Source organism: Phocoena phocoena, chromosome 6 (genome assembly GCF_963924675.1).
Source record: "Phocoena phocoena chromosome 6, mPhoPho1.1, whole genome shotgun sequence".
Classification (NCBI taxonomy): domain Eukaryota; kingdom Metazoa; phylum Chordata; class Mammalia; order Artiodactyla; family Phocoenidae; genus Phocoena; species Phocoena phocoena.
Window position 1 is genome coordinate 104,229,548 of NC_089224.1, and position 25,667 is coordinate 104,255,214.

A 25,667-nucleotide genomic window follows, 5' to 3' on the forward strand; every position below is an offset into this window, starting at 1 on the left:
TAAACTCTCACGCAATTAATGCACAAAATCGTATCTAGTCTCCAACAGTTTCTGCCACCAAAAACAGACATGAGGGGGAATAAAACCCAGAAAGTTTAGCCACTTATAAGTTAGTCTCTTTAAGGCTGGGTTGTGGAGCCATTTTAAATGGTGACCCATTTGAACCTTATATAAATAAATCCTTTGGATAATATTCAAATGAAATGACAAATTCTGTTCCATGTCATATGGTGTCATGAAAAGTTTCCAGAACCAAACTTGACTTCACCATTTAAAGTGGATCAAATCTGAACGGATTGCATGAGTAGGCTGGAAGCATGACAGCACCTACTTTGGAGAAGAATGGGGAAAAAAAAGAAAGCTCAAAAGTTTCCAAGAGGAACAGGATACACCCAGGTCCAATTCCATTCTTTGTGAGCTTGGTGAATGCATGGCCCAAAAACCCACAAACCCAAATTTTCAATTCCAACTTGAAGATTCTATGGCTTAGACAAGTCACTATAGAAAGACTGGTGGAACCTTTGTGGAATCAATGTCACACTTTATACAGACCAGGTACACTGCTGCTTATGTTTCTCTGCCTGACAATAATGGGAAAATCAAATTTTATCATTTGTTTTCCATTTTGTGCAAATATTGTACATGTACGTCATATTACACAATGTTGGTGCAATGAAGCTTCCTTTCACAGTAACAAAAAAATGTATGAGCTGTGGATTATATCTATAATTTTCCTATTAGATAGTATTCTTTCAATGCATCAGGACATGAACAAGTTTTGAATAGAAATGTTTAGTCTCTGGATTATCAAGATTTTGAAGAAAGTAACTTGCAAGTTTCCATACACAGCTGCTCACTAAAAGAAGGAGGCAATCACCAACAAGCAAATAGGGAGCCTTGATTAAATATTATCTCCGTTGTCTTTCAAATCAGAATCTTTCAATCCACTTACATAGGTTACACTGTGAATAACTGAGTTTAAATGTTTTTTTTAGAGCATACCTGAAGCATGAACAAATGAAAACTCCATATTTAAGCAATTACATGCAACTCAGAAATGCCGATTTCCATCATAATTAGCCTAAGTTATGCAACATATTTTTGTTCCTTTTTAGTATATAGGTGATGCATGTTTTTCCACTTTGCTTAACTGCCTATAGTGAAATTTTAAAAATCACACAGACCATATATAACCATAAAAGAAAGGGCACCTTTTTATTTTTCCCAATGTACCATGTTTCTACATTGCTTATAGAGCTTAAACAAGAAACACTGTTGGTTTCTATATAAAGATTTCCATAAAATTTTTATAGTTTCTATAAATGCATAAAGACTGTTGGTTTCATTATAACCTCTGTTTCAGTGCCAGTGGAAAGAAAAATTACCTGCAGCTCTGAACAGTGATCTACATGTACAGGGATGGGTGGGTATGTTCAGACCTCTAGTTAAAGAGCTCTAAGACACTTGCTATATTTCATCAAAATATAGATGAGCACAGTGGAGAAGCAACTTCTAGCACACTAAACTCTAATCGCCACTCTTAGAACAAACAGGCTATAAAAAGTGCAATTGTGAGAACAAATTATTAATTCTTAATGTTTTAGTACAAGAAGTAAATCATATAATAAATAATGCATTTTTTTTATTTTTTATTTTTATTTTTTGCGGTACGAGGGCCTCTCACTGTTGTGGCCTCTCCCGTTGCGGAGCACAGGCTCCGGACGCGCAGCCCCAGCGGCCATGGCTCACGGGCCCAGCCGCTCCGCGGCATGTGAGATCTTCCCGGACCGGGGCACGAACCTGTGTCCCCTGCATCGGCAGGCGGACTCTCAACCACTGCGCCACCAGGGAAGCTCAATAATGCATTTTTAAATGGTAGGTGTAATGCCTATTGTACTTGACACATTACAAGGCTATTTATGGAAATCTCTGTGATATGTTATTATATCTTTATTCTAAAGTATCCCATACTACATGTTATAATTACTAAAGGCTCTTTTTTAATCTGAAAAATCATATGTTTTGAAACCAAAGATGAGGTTTTGATGAGAGTGGTGACCATAATTTGCTAACACGTTAATTTATCCTTTTCTCCTTTAATTCAATTAATATTCATTAAAACTGCACTAATCACAATGAATAAAGTTTTACCATTTATTTCCATAATTATGAATGAATACAGTAAACATAATAGAATAATTATAAATCCACTTAATTAATTACAAGGCTGTTTCCAGCAGGGAAAGATATTCATGTTTTGTTTTCTTATTTTTAATGCTAGATTGACATGTTGGTATCTTTGAGAAACCATTTCTAGAAATGAAAGAAACACATTATTGTGATTCTGTTCTTTAACAAAAATTTCCTATTAGACAGGCTTTATTAAGAGCCACATTATCTAAACTTGTAGTAAGAGAATGAAAAGAATCTGGTTTAAGCTACCAAACTCAAAGTAACTTGAAAATTGTGTCTGTAATTTAGTAATCTTAACGTTAAAAAAATGATTTAGACTAATTCGGATTACGCTTATGAGAGATACAATTTTTTAAATTTCACAAGTAAGTTGTTAGAGGTGTTTTTTTTTCAAATGCGGGATCCTTTCCAAGTCAGGATCCTACCAATGTTAATGTTTTAGTATTTAAACTAGGTAAACATTAAACAAAAGCAGATGAATAAATAATATGAACTATGAAAAGACCTTGCTTTTGCCTTTGTTGTTGTTTGTTTTTCCCTTTTAGAAAACATAGGCATTGCATATCTTTCAGGAATTAACAAAGCCTGTACTTTCAGGTTTTAAGATAGCAGGCCTACTAGATTTTAAATGAAATATTGAGTGCTACAGTGATTTAATGCTTTTAAACCATAGATGTCATCGCAGTCTGAGGGTGTCACAGACAACTTAAGGAAGAAAAAAAAAATGGGGCACAGAGAAATCACTTTGTCAGTAATTACAATCAAGAGTCCGAAAATGTGGCTCAGGCTGCTCATTACTTCTTCCTTCTGTATCAAGACCCTTATTTACATTTCAGATTACATTTTTTATGAAACAGTAAGATCTATCAGAGCTGAGAGGACTGAAATAATGAGGGAAAAACATTTTAATAAAACGTGTTGGGTCTGCATTACTTCCGTGTCAGAAAGAAAGGCTACTTCTGTAGTGATGGATCATTTATTCTGCTTCTAAACGAGAAGCAAAAAGATGAAACTGATGAACTTTTACTGCCCATTTGTCTTTAGCAGACAATTAAGACAGAGAAGATCAAAATGGATTATCATACCACACAGACAACTGGCCCAACAGTAATACATCTCTGGGACCACAGATTTGTAACTCTCTTTTATCCCTCCCCTTTCTTCTTACTTCTTTTTCCACTCTAAAGGCAGTGCTAGCTTTGTGGCTCAAGGAGAGCCAAAAGGCTGGTCATCATTATTCAGTCACAGATGTCAATCTAACCTCCCTTTTTTCTCAGTTTCTAAAGCAGTGAGCCACAATAATTTGTGACAGATTCTTTTACTGTAAGGTACAAAGAACACACAGAATAAAACATCTAGCAGCAGCAAGCGTCTCTGATCAAGTGTGCTGGTACATGGGAAATACACTATATGTAAAAACAAGCACTAGTAGTTTAAGCGAATGGGGAGAAAAACTGGGGAGGCGGGGGGGTTGTGTGTGTGTGTAGTAATAAGTGCTATATTTTGTGGTAAATTATCTCAAATATTCCTTATGGATTGCATCATAAACGTTTTAATACTAGAAATGTTGTCTAGATTAAGTACACATTCAGCATTTAAAGCTTGTTTTAATAGAAATATTTCTAAGAATCCCTTTATAATAGCACACCAAAGGGAAAGATAATTTGGCATAATCCAACAAATGCTAAAAAGAAAACACATAAGATCAGAATCCAAATTATAAAAATGTAAGTAAGAAATATGCAGGTCTCATTTCCTTTACTAATAGATCAACTCTTAAATTTCTTGGAATTTTGAGGTAACTTCTCCAAACAAAGTAGAGCTTTCATTCATCCTTCATTCTTGAGTTGTATGTGGTAAAGAAGGGAAACTGTGTGTCAAGTTGGAAGAGATGCTAAATAAGGCAGTGATGTGCATATCCTCCTAAGTCTACATCCAGCCTATGAGCATCAACCTCCAAATTTCAAAACTAAGTCACTGATCCAGACAAAGAAAACAAATGCCTATCCTAAGAGCACTTTAAGATAGCTAAAAGTTATTTTTTAGATTCCTACTATAATTGAATTCCAACTTCAGTATATAAAATACTTGTAAGATCATCCATTAACTAAAGTGAAGAGAACTAAGTTCACAACACAACAATACTTAATCAGTAAACTGGGCTCTATATGCAGTGACAAAATTGATGATAATCTATATTTCTATTTCTACCTCATATTTCACGTGTTTGTATGTGGAGTACCTGTATATATACATACTCTACCCAAACATAAACACATATATATACTCAAAGAACTAAACATGAAAAAATAAACACCAAATTGTCACAGTAGTTATCTGAGTAGTAAACTTTCAATGACTTGTAGTTTCTTTCTTTTCATTCTTTCTTTTATTTTTGCTTTATTTTTATTTCCTAAATTGCTTTTTGCTAATGAACATATTACCATGCAATTTTTTTAAAGTTACACCGAAAAAAAAAAAAAGATCATGGTGCTCACAAATTTTCAGATATAGCAAGAAACTATGTTTAAAGGAATAAACCCAGATGTTAACTATGTTATTTTAAGTTTTCTCCTACATAATTTTTTCTCATTGGGTAATTCAGATCATGGGACCACAAAGGTTATTTACCTAGACAACAATATTTTAAAAGAATGATTTTCTTAAGAGCTATGGCCTCAAGTCTATTCTAAGTAATACTTTAAGATCTTCCACCATTTAAACATTGTCAAAAGAAAAAAAAATTAATAAAAAGGTCCTATAATCTTTGGACTGTGTAAATTAAATCCAAAGGGCTCAATTCCATACCAACTTAGGGTAAGATAAAAATCTAACTCTCCTGTTGGAAGATGAGGCAAGGGGTAGAGTGAGAAAATTACTATTTTTGTTAAATCTCATTTTAAAGTCTTGAGATCACATGCAAAGCAATCCATACCAGTTTTCTTGGGCTCTTGTACAGTAAAATCTCATGACAAAGCATCTCATTATCCTGATTATCCACTTATATTCCTAAAGATGTATCAGATACCTTGCCCTCTATACAGCAAGCCACATTGCAAAGGTGTACTACTGTACTGGATATTTATATTCCATTGTACTTATCCTCATTCAAGGACATTCTTTTAATATACAAAATTAAATGAATGTACTTCAGAAAAATGTTTTTATTATGTACAATATCCCACATGTGAAAGGCTTTAAAAAGTTGTTTTATTGTATAATCAAGAATGCTTTTATTTCAAAACTGCTTTAAAAAAGCATACCAAATTGCATGTTTGAACTAAAAATGTAAGGTTCCCCAAAAAGCTACAAAACATTACTAATATTTCTCAAGATAGAAACTGGAATCCAGAATGTATAACCTGGATCTAATTATAAAGAGTAGAGCAGCTCTGGAACTTCAGCAGTATTTTGTGAGTACAATAGTTCCTTCTACTCCATTCATTCCATGTTTGCAGAATGCAGGAAATTCAAGATGGCAAGACCAATTGGCCAAACAACTTTCACTACCATCATTAGAACCACCCTCACCCTAAAGACCATTCCCGTATGTGTATCTTCTCCTTCAAGGACTACCATAACACAGTTTCATAATCTATTTCCAATTCCAGGAGATGTTATAAACTTCCATCCTTACCTTTTTGTTACGCTGGCTCTTGCCTGCTTAAATAGCATAAAAAAAAAAGTTCACAGGCAATCCAAAAAAGATTTGCTAATGAACTGCAGACTGTAGCAAAATAAAAAGTAAAATTTGTGATAGGTTTTCTTCCTTACTTTCTGTGCATTTTTCCCCTGAAGGTAACACCCCAAATCTAGCACCAATATTTTCGATCCTACTTCAATATGTTTTACTTTTTGTCTTGGGTTCCTAATTACTGTTTCTCTTCCGTTCTAAAAATTCATTTATCTCTTTCAGTAAAAAGAACAGTAATAATATGTTGAACGACTCTGAAATAAATTTTGTCATGTAAAAAATTAATTACGCATTCCGAACCTGGTCACTGTAGTCCTCCGGGAATTGCCTCTGCACCTCAGGATCTGTAAATAATTGACAGATAATATTAATTGGCTTTGGATTAGTGAGCAAGCAGAGGATCACACATTAATATTTGATCAGAAGATGATAGCAGCCCTGGCAGGGGATCCAAGGGGGGCAGCTGAGGCTGCTATGTTGATGAGCACAAGGAAGGACTCGGCAAGGCACTCCCATTACCCTCCTCCAGAAATATAAAAAAGAAAAATTTTAAAGACCTGATACTACTGTTAACTTTAGACTATTACCTAATGCAAAAAATTCTGCCAGCTGCAAATTGCCCTCGATATATTTTTCCAGAGAAAGTCAATCGGAAACCTGCCTGGCTTTTCTTATCAGAGGCCTCCTTTTCCTAGTTACAGATGTGGGCTTGATAAACCACCTTAAAGGCCAGTTTCAGATCTTGTGTGTGTTTGGGCGGGGTGGGGTGGGGGAGAGGGCAGGGTGGAGGGAAGGATCAGATAAGAATTCTTTCAAGGAACAAATGCAAAACTCCCTGCTTTTAAAAATAAAATATATCCTTCTCAAAATACTTATGGTCTCTTGAAAATAGATGAAGTTTTCTTCAAAAGAAAACAATACACTTTTAGCTTGTCAGAGTTAACAAAATATCATGATATGAGATATTATGTTCTAACATAATTAGACTTGCTCAGAAACTATAAAAATACATAGGTGAAGATATCTTTCATGACCATCTGTTTAAAATAGAATTAGGAAAGGGGTCACTTGATTCTTCAATCATAATTGCAAGATAATCCAATGGCATCGTCTGTAAGTCAATACAGAAGTGTACTAATTAAAAGCTATTAGCACTCCACTTGCTATTGATTAGGAAAACATTCAATCTTTTCTAATAAGAGAGAGATCTGGTTCCTCAGAGACACATTAAGAAGAGTGATCAGAATAATATCTATTTGAGAAATCATGTATCAATGCAAAAGGCTGTGGAAAAGCACAATATTTGAAGGTCCCCAACCACAGTGATCACAATATATACTACTCAGTTTTCATATATATCCTTTGAAATACCAGTTTACTTCTCCATGAAAGTGAATCCATGTAAAAGTTAAAGCCCTCCATGCCACAAGATAAAAATGCGGTTAATTGTTCTGCAGTTAAAGAATCAAAAAGGGAGAAAATAATGGGCCTATTCACAAACTACATTTAAATCTTAGAAATACCAGTTTTCAAGTCATTGAAGTCAATGGATATTATTTTTCAAAACTCAAGACTAATAACAAAAGTAGAAATATTCAAAAGGTCACACCAAATGAAGAGCTTCCCAAAATGGGTGGTGCAGAAAAGTTGAAACTATTTGTAGATTACTTCGGCTCTTGAAGTGTCTTCTGGTTGACTTTCTTTACCCTCATCTTCAAATACTAGGAAGAGACCAATCACATGTCTAGACTGGGACTAGTAGAATTCTGGCATAATCCCTCCTGCAGTATCTTGCAGGGTTACCCTGGTAAGTCAGAGGAAGTAGCTGTTGCTTCTATTCTCTCTGGCCTAAAGGGCTGAAACCACACAAAGACTTGGCCCTCTTGTGACAGGAGGCCAGAGGGCGCTAATGGTGTGGCATGAAAAGCACTAGGTCTAGGCGGGGGAATTGGGGGTGGGCCAGCAGGATGCAAAGAGACAGCTACGAGCCCAGCAAACCTCTAAAAGTGTACTGTGGGGTTGGGGTAGAGGATCCAAAAAGAGGGCAGTGGCTGTGATTCCTAACATATATGTAAATGACTTTGTCCAGCAAAATAACTGGTATTTTAGGATTTAAAATTTGGTACTGAGACCTGCCCCCACCCCCCACAAAAATGCAGCTCTAAGTCCCTGAAGGACACAGTAAAACAGAGGCTGGAAAAGCCGCAAAATCATCTAAGGCTTATTTTTTTTTTCTTCCAGTTGTCATGTGGTTAACAATTACTCTTTACCCAGAAAACTTCACACAGAAATGACTCACATATAAATCTTTAATATCAGGTCCTCTTTCCTGCAATAGTTTGCTTCTTGGGAACTACAAAATACCAATGGAAATAAAGAGGGAATAAAACCAAAGACTATTTTTTATCACCATTTTCTGAGGGGATGAATATCAGAAACCAAAATTTGTGGTATATTCTCCAATTTAAAAAAATGTTTCTTGCTTGTAAGTGGGAAAGGAAAGGTCTTTAAATCTCTTTAACGAACTAAACCAACTGTTAACAAGAAACTACATTAATAATTAACTTGTCATTTTAAAAATGTATTTTATTCATATATATAACATAGAATTGAAAAAAGAGAAGGAAAATAGGTGACAAGAAAAATCAACTTGTTTTAATACACTGAAGGTAAAGATGACCATGGAACCCCAAGATGGGGGTCATTCAAACCATCATGATTATCATCCTAAACACTGCCTCAGTGGTAGGCCACATCAACTAAACACCTTCATCAACTAAATCCCTTCAACTGCCCTAAGACTACCCCTAGAGTGAGATTCCCAGATTTTAACAAAATCATGTTCCAAGATAATACATGGATTATTATTTACTATGATTCAAGCATAAAGCTTTTGATTCCCTTTCTTTAAGGCCCTGAGATTTACAAAAGCAAACTTCATGGGTGTTTAACACTCTCAAAAGAAACATCAAAAAAAAAAAAAAGGCAATGCTTTTTAAAACCAAAGCCCAACCTATATAAAGTTCCATTCAATTAGCTCAAAGATCCAGTCTGATAATTAACAAAACTATGAAAGCCATTTTGTAAAAATTAACACAAAAACTAAAAATAATTTGCATGAATTTTCTTAAACTGTCTATTTTGCACAGGAGGCTGAAATCATGTTTCACATTGAGTCGATCATAATGCCATAATGTCACCAAAATATCGACATTGGAAACATCTGAGTTAAAAAGGTCCAAATACAATCTGCTTTTCTCAAGCAACACAACACCCGCCTTACTAACAGTTTCAGCATGGCACATGTACAAAACCTAGCACCCTGCAGTTCAGCAAACCGCCTTTAAATTTTCTGTCTGGCAGCAATCCACTTTCGTGTCTGTATGTTTTTACAAGTACTCTATGTATTTCATTGCATCAGCTGCATTTCTTTGAGTTTTAAATGGTCTGGTAACATTTTATGAAATGTTCTATATCTTTATATGGAAAATAACATACACTGGAAAACTGTGCATCGATCTAATATTTATATATCTATTTCTTTACCCACTATCCAATACTATAATTGCTAATGCTCCAAAACTTCTTCTCACATTCATACCCTCACTGCCAAATACAGTGTCACCAAACAGCTAACTTTCAACACAAAAATCTGCAGATGAGAGTACTACCATGGAAAAAAGTAACATAACAATTTGTTTAGGCAATTGGCAGTAAGAATACAGTTATCAGCATATGTCAAGCTTTCTCTCTAAGAACTGTCCCTCTGACAGAAAACTAAGAACATATAGTAATGCATTACCCTTCTTTCTCAGAAACTTTCTCCAGGTTCAAGTAATAGATTCTTACAAAATTAAAAATCAACTTCATCATCTCCCAGGAAAATACAATCTTTTTGTTGAAAAGTATTTAAAATATCTTGCTAGCAAGATGTATGGTACAGAAAAGTCCACACATGACTTAACCACATAAGGCTAAAAGAGACAGCTGGCTCTAGAACAAGGTTTCACATTATGTCAATCTGACCAGCCAGTACCTTCTCCCAGCACTGCAACCATGCAAGAGGCTGACCCCACACAGACACATGTGCACCACTTCCACTGGAGGTCACAAAAGCATTTCTATACTTAAAACAGACATTTCACAGTACAGGACTCCCAACAGCACAGTCTCATTCAGGTGCAGAACATGACCATGCTTAAAAGCCTATGTCTTGACAACAAAAAAAACAAAAACCAAAAAAAAAACTGATCTCAGAACAAACGCCTTAGTTTTTTTTAAAGAAAAGCTAATTTTCTTCAATCTCAAGAGTCCATGTTTTCTAGTCTTTTACTATAACATACTTTTAAATCTTTAAGATATACCAGATTGCCACAGGATGTTTAATTAATAGAATAAGAGTTTGGGCAAGACTTACTGGAAAGGCACTATAAATTATTTTACACAGGATCCAAAAAACCTTGAGTTCTGCCTTAGGCTTAAAGTTTCTAGAAAACGTGGTAGACAGATCTTTTACAACAGAAATGCAAAATAATTCATAAAAGTACTGTGCTTATGTATGAGGACTCATTTGTAAATTGGTAACTAATAAGCATACACACACACAAACACACACACCTTACCAAATTATTTTCCTGTTTTTCTCTGTCACACCAATGACTGACTCCATTTGAAGGGTCAAGGCATGACACTTTAACTGATTATTGAAAAATACACTGACTTCATTTTCTGTGAAAGCTGTCAAATGTTACAGTCTTATATAACTGGAGCTCTTTTAAGAAATATAAGGGAAACTGCAAATATAGCCATTAACACGGGAATCTATACTGCTTTCACTTTTAGCATGCTAGGTATCAAGGCAGAAAACATTACGTTTAATGCCTACTAAATTTATCCAGTCATTATCGCTAGGATATTTCAGTCAATAAGAGACAAAATACTGAACATATTTAAAGCTTACAATGATAAAAATCTGCTCCTTAAAAGTGAGACTTTAAAATTAGCTATAGGACTTCCCTGGTGGCCCAGTGGTTAAGAATCCTCCTGCCAATGCAGGGGACACGGGTTTGAGCCCTGGTTTGGGAAAATACCTCATGCCGCGGAGCAACTAAGTCCGTGGGTCACAACTACTGAGCCTGTGCTCTAGAGCCCACAAGCCACAACTACTGAGCCCACGTGCTGCAACTACTGAAGACCGTGCACCACAACAAAGAGAAGCCACCGCAATGAGAAGCCCACTCACTGCAATGAAGAGTAGCCCCTGCTCGCCACAACTAGAGAAAGCCCACACGCAGCAACGAAGACCCAATGCAGCCAAAAATAAATAAATAAATGTATAAAAAATAAAATAAAATGGTTATGATAAATGTTATGATAGTAAATTTTTTAAAAATAAAAAAACTTTTAAAAATAAAATTAGCTATAAACAACATAATCTCATTGTTCAATTTCATGGAGTTTAAGATACTATCTTCCTCTCCCTAAAAACCATAAATGTTAATCCCAGCTGTAATCAGATTTAATTTTCCAGATGAGAAGATGGGAATATGCTGCAAACGGGTAATAGTCCATTACACTGCTCTTTCCCTAACGACATTTTAACTTTTATATATTAAAAATGTAGACCCTCAGAAAATAGTCCGAGAAGTTGTACATTTTGAGGACAAACTCAATCTTCCTCCAAACACACTTAAAAATAAACTTTCTTTTAATCTTCAAGAAGAAAAGTTAATTTTTTGTATAATGTAGAATTAAAGTTTCTTGACAGTACGATTGCAAACTGGACTGCACTAAACTAATAAAGAGCTTCAAGGACACTACCTATTAAATGTTATAGCTATAAAAAGTCAGCTTCGCTTACTTTATATTATAAAATACTTGAACCATTAATACAATTATTCTAGTAAATTATTTCATTTATGATAGTTAAAATTCACTTATTAAAAAAATATTTTTGGAAAGAATATTTCACATAGTAAAAAAAAAACAAAACAAACAAAAAAACACATTTTCCTTTTCCATGACAATAAAACAAAATGGTTTATGTTGTCTTTTTTTTTAATTTTTTTAAATTGAAAATTACTCTTTTCAAAAAAAATTACTGATTCCAAAATGCAGGTTTTATTCTGAAATTACAAAGGAGTATACTTCACTAATTTTAAAAAAATCATCTCAAAGTACTTTAAATGAAGTACTGCATGCACAAATGGAATTTCTTACTTTAAAAATCTATTCTAGGTATAACCTTTTTGCTATAAAACATGAAGACTGTAAGACATAAAAACTTTGAGTCATCACCAATTTTAAACCATGTTTCTATTCCAGCCTTTCCCCTCAACACTGGCATTTAAAATACATTCAAATACTACTTCACAGCAATCAGCCTGACAAACACAGGAACAGTTCACCATCTACAGCTATAATGAAAATCCAAACAGCATTATTCAGTAAAGGAGAGCACAACCCACCACAGTATGGCAAGCAATGGAACCAGATTCCTCCACAAACTAACATATTCTGCCTTTCAGATACATCCTGCTCTGATGTGACTATTTATGAATAAACAGAGGACACTGACCTATTGTTTTCAGTGGTTGGAGTTATGAATATAGTACAGTTACCAGTTAAGTGAACCAACAAGTACTAAATGCATCGGCTGTTCTACAAATAATGAGTTCATTGACTTTACGCAGTAAAATCTACAGAGTTTCATCTTTCTTCCTAGAGAATGCTGATAGCTTTTGACCAGTAAATAAATGCCACTACTTACTGATAATCTGAAATATTTCTCATAACCAGTTTCACCTACAGGAAATATACATCTGATCGTTAACCAAACCTTTGCTGCATAAACCCAAAAATCAAACCTAAGTCAAATTCCAAAGGGAGCTTTTAAATGGAAAAGAGAGGGTGTGCTGGAAGGGAAAAAAAAAAATCAAAAGAACATGCTCACTTACACTTACCTTTTTCCCTACTGAATATACTAGTTTTCAACTTTCATTATTATTTAAGTATTTAGGGTTTCTTACATTGGTTCAAAGTTTGGAACACTAATCCATAAAAATCTATCAAACTGATAAATACTGATGAAGGTTTTTAATGGTTATAATCTCAGGCTTCCATTTAATTTCTCTATGAGTTAAGATTAGTTTTATTCCACCTTTTTGAATAAGTACTGTAAGTATAAAATTTTTATTCCAATGTGAATAATTACTTCAGACTTAACCTGAAGAACAGCTGTGCCCTTTATGTACTACAAAAGTGATATCACTGCATATGGTCTTCATTAATAGATATATCACATTTGTCAAATTTGGTGAAAAGAGATAATTAACCTACTCAAATACAACTACTGACTGAGTACCCACTATGTGCCAGGCACTATAATAGGCATTTTACATAAAATATCTACATGACAAACCTATGATATTGGGACTATCACAATCAATTTTATCATAGTTAAAGAAAGCAATAGGTTATCACTAGTCCAAAGTTAGAATGTTAGTTATTTATACACAGTACGAATACTCTGATGTGACTGGCCCAGTTGATGAATACGCCATAGTCTTTGCTCTCTGGGAGTTTACAGTCTAACTCTAATAGAGAATACAAAGAATTAAACAAGCAATCATCACAGGGCCTGGTAAGGATTAGCAGAGGGGCACTGAGCCTAGTCCTGGCCGAGACAGAAAAAGCTTCAGGGAAGAAGTGGCAGAGCCAGGTGTAGAGTCCAGGACTACACCAGGGTTCATGTCATACCACCACACGCCCATTCTGAACAGCCTAGTGAATAAGTATTTTGTGAGTCCAGGGCCCATGTTTTACTTAGCTTTGTCTCCTACAAAATGTCTTGCCGATTATATATACCCAACAGATACACTGGCATAATAGAATAAATAGAATAGAATAAAATAAATTCATTAAATACCCTGTCTCTCCAAATGAATGAAAGGCCAATTTCAAAACATCCAATTGAAAAGAAGCCTTTGAATGCTACAGGCTTCCTAAAGATACACTGGCTTATAGTAGGCACACAATAAATATTAGTTGTTATTATATTATTTAACTCCAGTGGAGAAATAAGCAAGCACTATAAATTAGATGGCTACAGATGTATAGGTGTGCCTCAAATTGGAAATACATGTGTTCCTGAAATAAACTTTTAAAAGCCCAATTAAAAATTTCCCGTGGCCTGCTACTAGTTACTTAGAAATGTTATAACTTTATCAGAAACTGATTTTCTCTCCATCATCAATGGTTCAAAAATCCTTTAGATACAGTTTATTTGCCTCCTGGCATCTGTTTGCTAATGATGTGTAAACATCAAACGCACTAGGGACTCTCCCAGACTTACCGAAACCCTGAGGTGAATCTTTGTATAAATTGAAGGACCTTTCTGCTAATTCCTTTGCTTTCTAAACTTGCATTCTGGATTTCAGAAACAGAGTTTCATTAAAGATTTTTGCAGTAATAATTATAATGCTATCAGCTACCACTTACTGAATGCCTAGATATACCAGTCGTTGCGCCAAAGGTAGTTTATCATCTTATTTAATCCTAACAACAACTCCACCAGGTAAGTAGATGAATCCTTATTTTTTTTTTTTTTTTTTTTTTTTTTTTTTTTTTGCGGTACGCGGGCCTCTCACTGTTGTGGTCTCTCCCGTTGCGGAGCACAGGCTCCGGATGCGCAGGCTCAGCGGCCACGGCTCACGGGCCCAGCCGCTCCGCGGCATGTGGGATCTTCCCAGATCGAGGCACGAACCCGTGTCCCCTGCATCGGCAGGCGGACTCTCAACCACTGTGCCACCAGGGAAGCCCCCTGAATCCTTATTTTATAAATAGGAAAAGTGAGGCTCACTACGAACAAATTCAGAGTTAAGTAACAGAGCTGGGATTCAGCCTAGAATTATCAGACTCCTAAGAATCCAACACTGGGTTTCCTTTTCGGCTTTATTTATTTATGTCCTCCTGTTGATCTGTCTTCTAGTCATTATTGTGACTCAACAATAGGAATACATCTGGACAAATAACTAAAACATGTTGTCATGAAACAGGCCTAACAGATTATGAATGAGAGCTTTCCAATTTCTCTATTTAAATTTCTTTGCCAAGTTCAAGATATAAATAAAATGACTCCAAAGTAACTAGCACTCAATTCAACTAGTAAATACAGTATTTCAAAGATAAATTCATATTAAAAAACTTAAGAGTAATTTTGAAAGCTAGAGGTTATCCTTGTATCATCTATGAAAAAAAATCATTGGCTAAACAGAATGAATAAGAACACAGAAAAAATGTTTTCCTGTGTAAGAAAATGCGTTTCCAAGTACCTCTAAACCACACTGAAAACTAAGGCCAAACTAGTACATACAGCATAGATAAAGCTGACACCCCAGCAAGGGAAACATACTATGCCCGTCAACCAGAAGACTCTTATACCAAACTTCCACCTCTCTTCCCCGGAGAAACAAGCCATTGTTGGCTAGTTGTTATCTGTATCATTAGAGAAGCAATACCTACATCCTTTATCACTTTTGTGTGTGTGCATGGTAAAATATACATAACATAAAATTTGCCATTTTAACCATTAAGAGTATATTTCAGGGACTTCCCTGGTGTCCCAGTGGTTAAGAATCCGCCTGCCAATGCAGGCGAAACGGGTTCAATCCCTGGTCCAGGAAGCAACTAAGCCTCGGGGCAACTAAGCCCATGCGGCACAATTACTGAAGCCAGCGCTCTAGAGCCCATGCTCCGCAACAAGAGAAGCCACCGCAATGAGAAGCTCGTGCACCGCAAAGAAGAGTAGCCCCCGCTCACTGCAACTAGAGAAAGACCGTGCGTAGCAACGAAGACCCAATGCGGCCAAAAATAAACAAACAAACAAACAAATAGAGTACACTTCAGTGGCATTAAGCATATTCACACTATTGTACAACCATCACCACCATCCATTTCCAAAACTTTTTCATCTTCCCCAGCTGAAACTCTGACCCCATTAAAAAACTCCCCGTTGTTCCCTCCCTCCCCACAGCCCCTGGTAACCACCATGCTTCTTTCTGCCTCTATGAATTTAACTACTTGAAGTACATCATGCTAGTGGAGTCACACAATATTTGTCCTTCTGTGACTGGCTTATTTCACTTGGCTCATCACTTGGCTTCAAGGCTCATCCATGTTGTAGAATGTGTCAGAATTTCCTTTCTTTTTAAGGCTGAATAATATTCCATTATATGTACATGTCACATCTTGTTTATCCATTCATCTATCTATGGGCACAAGTTTCTTTTATCTTCTTGCTATTGTGAATAATGCTGCTATGAACATGGGTATACAAATATTTGTTCGAATTCCTGCATTCACTTCTTTTGGATATTTATCCAGATGTGGAAGTGCTGGATCAGATGGCAATTCTGCATTTAATTCTTCTGAGGACCTATATCACCTCTGATATGTTTTAAGACCTTTATGTTATTAAAAAGCTAGAATCCTTAGCCTGGCCGTTAAGACCAACCCACCCCATTTCATCTCTATCTCTTAAAAATAAATCCCCAAATCTAGACTGCCTGATCATTCACTTTCCCACAAAACTTGACATGCTTTGCTCATCTTTCTCCTCTTTTCACATCTAAATCAGATGCTTCCAAAACATGCTGTTAGGCATCAGAATTTATAAATGTGGCCAAATATATATTCTTATATGAATTAACATTCAATCACCCTAGTACTTAAAAAAAATTAAAAAACAAGGAACCATGTCCTCTGTCAAAAGTGCAATGCATTTTACATGTAGCTGGTAAAGGAACAGCAAAACTGGCACATTCACTGACACTGCTCCCCGACTCAAGAAGCTCCTTTACTTGCTTTCTAGCACTCGTGCTCAGCCGGCAGCAAAATTCTCAACCTCTTCGAAGTTCCCTTCACATTATCATACTCTTACTGTGGCCAAAAGCTGGCTTCCTCTGCAGCCCTCTCAAGTGGTGAAACGTTTCCTCTCCACCCCTCCTCAGACTGGCCTGGAGGTGGGGTAGGTGGCCTCTGCTCCTTGCTGACACTTCCAGAACTTTCTCCCTCATTTTCCAAAACCCCAGATTTCAGCCTCAAGTCACCAAACTACACCCCACTCCCCACTCTGCTGTCATCTACTGATCCCAGGGTCACTCCTCATTCCTTGAATCTTACGGATCCTGGTGCACTGCCTGCCCTCACTCTACCACTACTCCCACCACAATCCTACCGATTTTACTACATATTCACATAGATGATCTTTCTAAATCCTGGAATTCTTGATTCCTTGGCCTCCTCCCCACCAAGGAATTTGCCCTCTACCCAGTCTCAGCTACTCACTACCATGGTCATACCCAAACTCTACAGTTACCAATAACTGAAACCCCCTCAATAATCACAATTTCAAGTACCTCAGTCTCCAACCATGATCTACCTCCTTTCCTTCTAGTTCATTCCCTAATAGCATCCCAACTTCATTCTTCAGTCCCACAGAGACATTCACTCTATCAATCTTTTCTCTGCCCTTCATCCGCCTCGGGTCTACACTAGCCTCCTTACCTAGCTTAAATTCTATTTTGTAACTGTTCCTTTACATACATCCTTGACTCCTTCACGCCTCTCTTACTTTGTCATCCTCCCTTGGCAAAACCACAATCCTTGTTAAATCCAGCTATCTACCTGCACCGCAACAAGAGAAGCCACCGCAATGTGCCTGACTGTGGCTGAAGAAAACCACACAACTGTGCTGACTAATCTAACTTTAAGTCTGGATTACTCACTGTAAGAGAGCTTTAATGCAACTTAGTAATTATACCACATTTTCCTTAAGTCATTACTCTCTCACTCTCCTTAGTGACTATTTCATACTTTCTCCTCTCCCATCAGACCTCCAACTTTCCCCAACCTCAACTGCCACCATTTATCTTACTTGCCCCTTCACTGAGAAAACCGAGCAATCAGAAGAGAGCTCTCACAAGCTCCCTCCACCACTCTACCACTAGTTATCTCCAACCCCACAGACCTGCCTTCATCCCATTACCATGAAGAACTGTTCATGTCCCTTGCAAAGGCCCCTCCTCCACTTGTGAGCTAGGATCCCATCTCCTCTCAGCAACTCAGTCATTGCTCTACCAATTCTCTTGTTCTATTAATTTTATCTCTCTGCTAGATCTTTCCCATCAGCATGCAAACAAACTGTTATTTCTACAAATATTTTTTAAAAGGTCAAGCCCACCTCCCCACCACGGCTACCACCCCATTTCTCTCATTCTCTTTAAAGCTATATTCCTCAAAATAGTATCTATATTCACTGTCACCAATTCCTGTCCTCCTACTCTCTGGAACCCATGCCAACCAAGCTTTCAACTCACCACTTCTCTGAAACGACTCATATACCAATGACCTTCTTACTGTTGACATCAACTATTACTCCTCAGTCCTCATCTTACTTGACCTTTAGCACCACTGACACCCTTGATTGCTTCCCCCTCCTTGAACCACTTTCATTTATTTATTTATTTATTTATTTATCTATGGCTGTGTTGGGTCTTCGTTGCTGCGCCCGGGCTTTCTCTAGTTGTGGCAAGCGAGGGCTACTCTTCTTTATGGTGTGCAGGCTTCTCATTGTGATGGCTTCTCTTGTTGCAGAGCATGGGCTCTACGCACGCAGGCTTCAGTAGTTGTGGCATGTGGGCTCAGTAGTTGTGGCTCACAGGCTCTAGAGCGTAGGCTCAGTAGTTGTGGTGCACGGGCTTAGTTGCTCTGCGGCATGCGGGATCTTCCTGGACCAGGGCTTGAACCCGAGTCCCCTGCATTGGCAGGCGGATTGAACCACTTTCTTCATGTGGCTTCCAGAGCATCCCACTTCCCTATCTCACTGCTGCTCCTTGGGCTTCTTGTTGACCTCTTCCTATTGAAGAGCCCCAGAGTTTAGTCCTTGGACTTCTTCACTTTTTCTTCTTGATGTCCTCCTTTGCTGGTCTCTTTCAGTTTCATCACTTCAAATACAAATATGCACTGTCAACTTTATATTTCTCCAGCTCAGACCTCTCCCAACTCCAGACTCATTTAACTGTCTACTCAACACCTCCACTCGGATGTCTAACAGACATCTCAAATTTAACATGTCCATAACTGAACTCCTGATCTTTCCTTCACATTCAGATCCAATCTGTCAGCCAATCCTGTCAACTAAATTTTCAAAATATATTCAAATTCTGACCATTTCTCTCTACCTCCTTCACTACCACTCTGGTTTAAGTCACCATCATTTCCCTCTTGGATTACCACAACAGTCTCCTGAAAGGTTTCCCTGCTTCTGCTTCTGATTCCTTATAGACTCTTCTTGAAACAGCAGCCACAGTAATTCTGTTAAACTTAAGCCAGGTCCTCTTATGTCTTCCCTTCACCAGCAATTCTCTGACCTCACTTCCTAATATTCTCCCCATCCTAATTCTGTTCCAGCCAGGCTGGTCTATTTGTTGTCCTCAAACATGCAAGCCATGCTTGCACTTCATGACCTTTGCCCTTGCCATTCACTCTGTCAGATAAACATCAAGGAATGAGGCATGTCCTATGAGTCTTCATTCACAAGTTACTTTCCCAGTGTGGTCTTCCCCAATCACCTTATTTAAAATTATAATTTTTCCCTACCCCCGCCATGCCATAGTCTCTTTTCCTGAGTTATTTTTCTCCTTAGCACATTTTACCACCCAACATACTATATACTGTCTTATTATGTTTTGCCTTACTGCTACGTATGATTTAAAATGGAAGGGATTTTTGCCTTTTTTGTTCACTACTTTATCCCCAGCACCTGGAATAAAGCCTAGCAAATAAACACTGAATGAATGAAAGAGGGAATGAAGGAAGGGAACAAAAATTCAACTACTCCTTCTGGCAAATAATTTGGTAATATATTTCCAAAGCATGTGTGTGTATATATATACACATAATGTATTATTTACATCATATATGTTCTATATATTATATATATGTTATTATTACATAATGTTACTGTTACTATTATTACTACTACTTTTACATTACTATTTTGACACCTCTTATAATCTCCCTCTATGGGCCCTCCAGTATTAGAGAGGTGTTGGGCTAAAAATTATCTCTTACAGGATCCTGCAACTAGGATACCAGGTGCGAATCAGGTTCTGCCCATCAGATCCACCTGGTGAGACTTGAAATCAGCACAGGCAAGTGGGGAGCCAGGAGGTAACACGAAGAATCTACTTTTCTGATGCAGAACTAGCAGGAATGGCATGATGGCTCTGGAAGCACAACCCTGATGGAGACTTCCTGAGCCCAGAGGGCAAAGGTGGGAATATCCTGGGGCTGACATTTAGGATGACAGATTCCAGATTCCCCCAGCTTCCTGATGTGGCAGAGGTAGTAGTTCTCTTGGTGTGTTACTTCTGTAGTGTTTCTCTGCAAGTTATTCCTGGAGATTCAGCCTAAAGCCTGTTCTTCCACCCTTTCCAATTATTCTGTAAGAATTCTCTGTATTCAATCCTTTTTCTGATAGGGTAGTTTCTCTTATTTTCAACTGGACTTTGACTGATACACATCTCGTGTATACCTCTGTCCTGTATTTATCACACTGGACTGTAATCTTCCATTTACTACTGACCTTCTCTACCTAACCCTAGCTTTCTTGACGGAACCACTTTTAACTATCCTTGAATCCTCTATACCTAGAACAATATCTGACTCATAGCACACAGTCATTTTTTAAGTAAGCTTTTAGACAGTTCCAATAGCCATTATAACATGTGAAAGATCTGGCATGAATATTAAAGTGCTGGACTGGGAATCAGCAGGCCTAGATTCTGCCACTATGTGATCATTAATAAGTCTCTGAACCTGAATTCTCTCAAATACAAACTGAAATTTTTTACTAAACGATGTTTCTTGACTCTTAAATTCTACGATTCTATGATCTAAAATCCTTAGACAACTCATTGCTTTGGTAAGACATCCATGCCTTTAAGTAACCTTTAAAGCAGAGTGGCCCTGAGGAAAGCACTTCTTTCTGGTTTTCCCTGTGGCCAACCACCCTACAGAGTAAATAAGACTCTCACAAGCGACAGAAAACAATTCTAAAGTCCTTTCAATGAAGCAAAATTCTAAATTTAAGCAGCATGGCTACTTTAATATCATTCTACTTATGATTTTTAAATTAAGGATTTAGGAAATCTGAACACTAAAATAAATATTCCCCATTAAGAAGCCATTAACTCAATAATTATCCTAAACCAGACCTACACACTTGACACAACAATGAGAATTTTGAAGACTCCACTCATCCTCTCTGCCTGGCTCCACAACTTTGCTTCCATGCTTTCAGTTCATAAAGTGGAGGGGTTTCCTCCTTCTTGCCATTACTATGAAACTTGGATTCTGTAAAGGCCCAGCCTCCATTTCAAGAACCAGTAAAACCTGGTAGGAGATAACAGGATTCTTGGTTTGGAGTAATTCTATGATACCTCTCCTCCGCAATTTGCATTTCCACAGTAGTCTTATAAACACCATCACCTGTGTGCTTTCAGGTTACAAGGCAGTTCTTCCTGGGTTGAATTCATCAAGGTTTCCCTAGCTTCTGGGCTCTACAATGACGCTAAGGGTGTGATGACTCAGTGGAGCCAGGTGAGGAACCAGGGCTTGATAAGCAGGGCGTACAGGATGTGTGGGTTGTTGGAGGTTGGGGGTAGAAGGGCAGTTAAGTGGGCAGCAGAGACTGGTACACAAGGGGAAAGGGAGGGAAGAAAAACAATCCAAACCCCACGGTGCCTAAAGCTAACCACTGTCAAAGTTTCAGTAACTTTTTCCAGCTCTTCTCCAAGCCCGAATAAACTAGGATTCTCAGAGAACTAGCCTGTGCTCAAGGTGCACTGAGACAATGGTATAGCAGCAAAAGCTGTCATCTTATTGCCTCTCAAAGACTTGCTCACACAGTCCCTCACACAGATACCTTTGAATAAACAAACAACTCATCCCTGAGAATAGGAATGAGGCTTTGTCTGGGTTGGTTCTTCCCAGCTGCAGTCTGTGGGTGACTGAATTCACAGGAATGCAGCAAACACAGATTGAAGAATGCTTTCCCAAGACACTGACCACACATTCTCCCTACACATCCTAGTAGGGACAAACCAGCCCTGCACCCCACTGTACCACCACAGCCCTGTTCTACGTCCAGGCAGTATCTCACCCTATGAAGACAACCCATGTACTGCTGCCACAGTAGCTCAACATACAAGACCAAGTTCAGCTACACTCCTTTCTGGGGCCCCCTGGCACTTACAGGATTAAGTAAAATAATGGGTGTGAAGCACTTTGAACACTGACTGGCATCTAGTAGATGCATAACACTCTTTTTCCTCTCAAGGCCACTCACATGTAGAAAGCGTTAAAAACTATAAACAACTTCGAGGTAACCAACTATACAGTTCCTCTCACTGTGACTTTCTGTTTACGTAGCACTGGAGTTTTTACCAAAGCTTTCTTTCCAAGCTGTACTGGAAATCCTGACCTTTCCCAGTCAACCCTGCTCTATTGTTGGCTCCCATTCCTTTCCAAGTGAGATGTCTGATCTTCTACATTTGTCCTATTATCCTGGTTACGCCCAACAGGAGCCCTTACTAATTCATCCTGGGCTCCTACCCTGTCCTTGCCCTCGGTTGCCCATCATTGGCCCTCTCCAAGAAGGTCCAGTCTTGAGAACCAGCAATGTGAGGCTGTCAAACTGTCCTGACAACATTTCCCTTCCCAAGTGAAAAAAAGGGGTCCAGTGCACTAGTGGGTCATTCACTGCAAGATTATTTTTATGCACTCACTACTAGTGGTGTGTTAGGCATTAAGAGGGCATCAAGAGACATGATATTGTAGTCTCTCCTTGATAAAACACAACAAATACTCTCCTAAAAGGGCCCAGGTACAACAGAAATTAAAGTTTGGAAAGGAAGGGTAAGTAGGTGAATTATAAGAAAGTAGTAGCCTCTACTAGAGAACTGTATCCACTCTCCTTTCACATCAACATAATCTGGAGTTACCTAGGTAACCAACATTTCAATTTGAACTTGAATTCTTTCACCCTTCTTGCCTTAAGCCTTGACCAGATGCTGTTAAACAATCAACTGGGCCTCTCCTTCCCCTCACATCTTCCAAAATTGAAAGCATTTCCCAAAGAGATGGGACACCAAACCCCATACCTTACCATGCTGAAAGATGCCAGAAAAGGGTGGCAAAGAGATGCTGAAGTTTTACAATCTCCTAACTGCTGTCTTTTCCCCCCACCCCCTCAGCAGATTAGCAAAGGTTCAAAGTATGGGAAACATCTGGAAGTTGAAAATCTGGGGAAATAATCACTCTCATATACTTGGTAATTAAGAGTGTGGTTGGATGGAAAGTAATTTAGTATAATTTTCACCAGCACAAATACAATTTTAAACGTCTATGCCTTTTAAACCACCAATTTTACTTCTAGGAAAGCAACCACAGAATTCAGGGAGATCACTGGCATATAGCCAAGAGAGATAAGTGTACATGTTTACCAAAAGACATATACGAGAATATTCATGGTAGCTTTATTGCTAATGGTAAAACAAAAGTGTCAATCAACAGAAGGATGGATAAATTGTGGTATATTCCTACAGTGGAATACTACATAGCAATCAGAAAGAATGCACTACATGCAACAACATGGATGAATTTTGATCAAAAGACACAAGATGATCCCATTTATATGAAATTCAAAACCAAGACTAATATAGAGTGATAACAATCAAAACAGTAGTTGCCTCTGGGGGCAGGAGGAGAAGGGAAGATACTGACTAGGAGGACACACAAAGGAACCTTCTAGGGTGCCACAACCGGTGTTTTCCCCAGCTTTACTGAGGTATAATTGACAAATAAAAATTGTATATATTTAAGGTACAACTTGATGTTTTGATATATGTAAACGCTGTGAAATAATCAATCAAGCTAAATAATCTATCCATTAACTGACACAGTTACCTTTTTTGTGTGTGGTAAGAACACTTAAGATCTACCCTCTCAGCAAATTTCAACTAGGTATACAATTCAGTACTGTTAACTATAGTCACACTGCTGTACCATAACTGAACTTGATCTTGGTAAGGGTTACACAAGTATATACATACATCAAGCTGTACACTTAACTTCGTGGATTTACCTCTTTGTAAACTGCAATACCTTTTTTAAAATAATGAAGTGATCAGAACACGTATAAGTGAAATGAAAAGGTGTCCTTTTTAATAATTTTTAATTGAACCTCTGAAATACTCTTAAATTGACTGCCACAGAGATTTAACAAATATTAACTTTTCTATAACTTGACTTTGGTATATTTCATATATCACATAATTCAACCATTTTAAGTATATAATTCAATGATTATTAGTAAATTTACCAAGTTGTACAATCATCATCATTAAGTCAGTTTTAGAACATTTTCATCAACCTAATGAAGTCTCTCATGTCCCTTTATTGTTAATCAATTTTCCTACTCCTGTTCCAAGCAACCATTAATCTATCTGCCCCTCTAGATTTGCTTTTTCTGGACATTCATCTAAATGGGATCATACAATGTGTGGTCTCTGCATCTTGCTTCTTTCCCTTAGCATAATGTTTTTCAAGTTTGTCCACGTCATGGCATATATCAGCAGTTTGTTCCTTTTTATAGTTGAATAGTTTCCCATTATATGAATATACCACATTTTGTCTATTAACTCACCAGTTGATGGACACAAATATTAACTTTTGCAACATTCCTATTTACAAATATAGCTAAAGCACCACCTCCCACCCTCATCCCATTCTCCTCCTCCTCCCCTTCCCAGAAGTCACCATTGTCTCGAGGTTGGTATGCAGCCTTCCCCTTCACTCTTTTATACTTTTAATACATACGAATGTACCCATGACAAAAAATAGAGTTGTTTTGTGTTTTTAACATCTGGTTTACTATATGTAATATTTTTAAACTCGCTTTTTTTACTCACAATTATATTTTTGAGGTTTGTTCGTTTTGTCTCAAGTAGATTGGATTCATTCATTTTAACTGCTATAATATTCTCCAACTATGAATAAGTCATAATTTATCCATTCCCCCTACTGATGGCCATTTAAGTTTTCAATATTTTTCTACTACAAAAAAAATGCTATAAACATTTGATTATGTCTTCTTGTGCACATGTGAGAATACCTCTACATTATATATATATAAGTGACACTGCTGGTTCCTAGTATATGAAAACCCTCCACTTACTTTTACTAGGTATTGCCAAAGCATTTAAGAGTTTTTGTTCCCCAACATGCTCACTGATACTTGGTATTATTCAACTTTTAAATTTTTCTGCCAGTCTCACATATGAAATAGTATCTCATGGTTCTGATTTGTATTTTTCCTTGATTTTTCATGATGTAATCTTTTCATATGATTATTAACCATTTGAATTTCTTCTTTTGTGACTTGCTATTTAATATTTTTGCCTATTTTTCTACTTATTTCTTTCAAATTTCTTATATATTCTGGATCCCAAGCCTTGCAAAATTTTTCCTTCAGTCTGATCATTTTCTTTTTGTTTCATTTATAGTTACTTTTGCCATACCAAAATTTTAAATTTTAGTGTAGTCAAGTCTTTTACATCATGATTTGTGCTTTTCCATATCTTATTTAAGAAATCCTTTGCTATCCATACCTTTAAAAATATCCTCACATTTTCTTTCAAAAGTTATGAACTTTTGC

At 37.2% G+C, this 25,667-nt stretch overlaps 1 protein-coding gene across 1 annotated transcript in view; it reads right to left on the reverse strand.

The window, feature by feature from the left end:
* Window positions 1-25,667, reverse strand: part of DENND1A (DENN domain containing 1A) — a 488,338-nt gene that overhangs the window by 385,705 nt on the left and 76,966 nt on the right. The window contains exon 2 of the mRNA XM_065879948.1: window positions 6,188-6,231. Coding sequence (XP_065736020.1) covers window positions 6,188-6,231 — 44 coding nt within the window. The remainder of the gene's footprint in view (window positions 1-6,187; window positions 6,232-25,667) is intronic.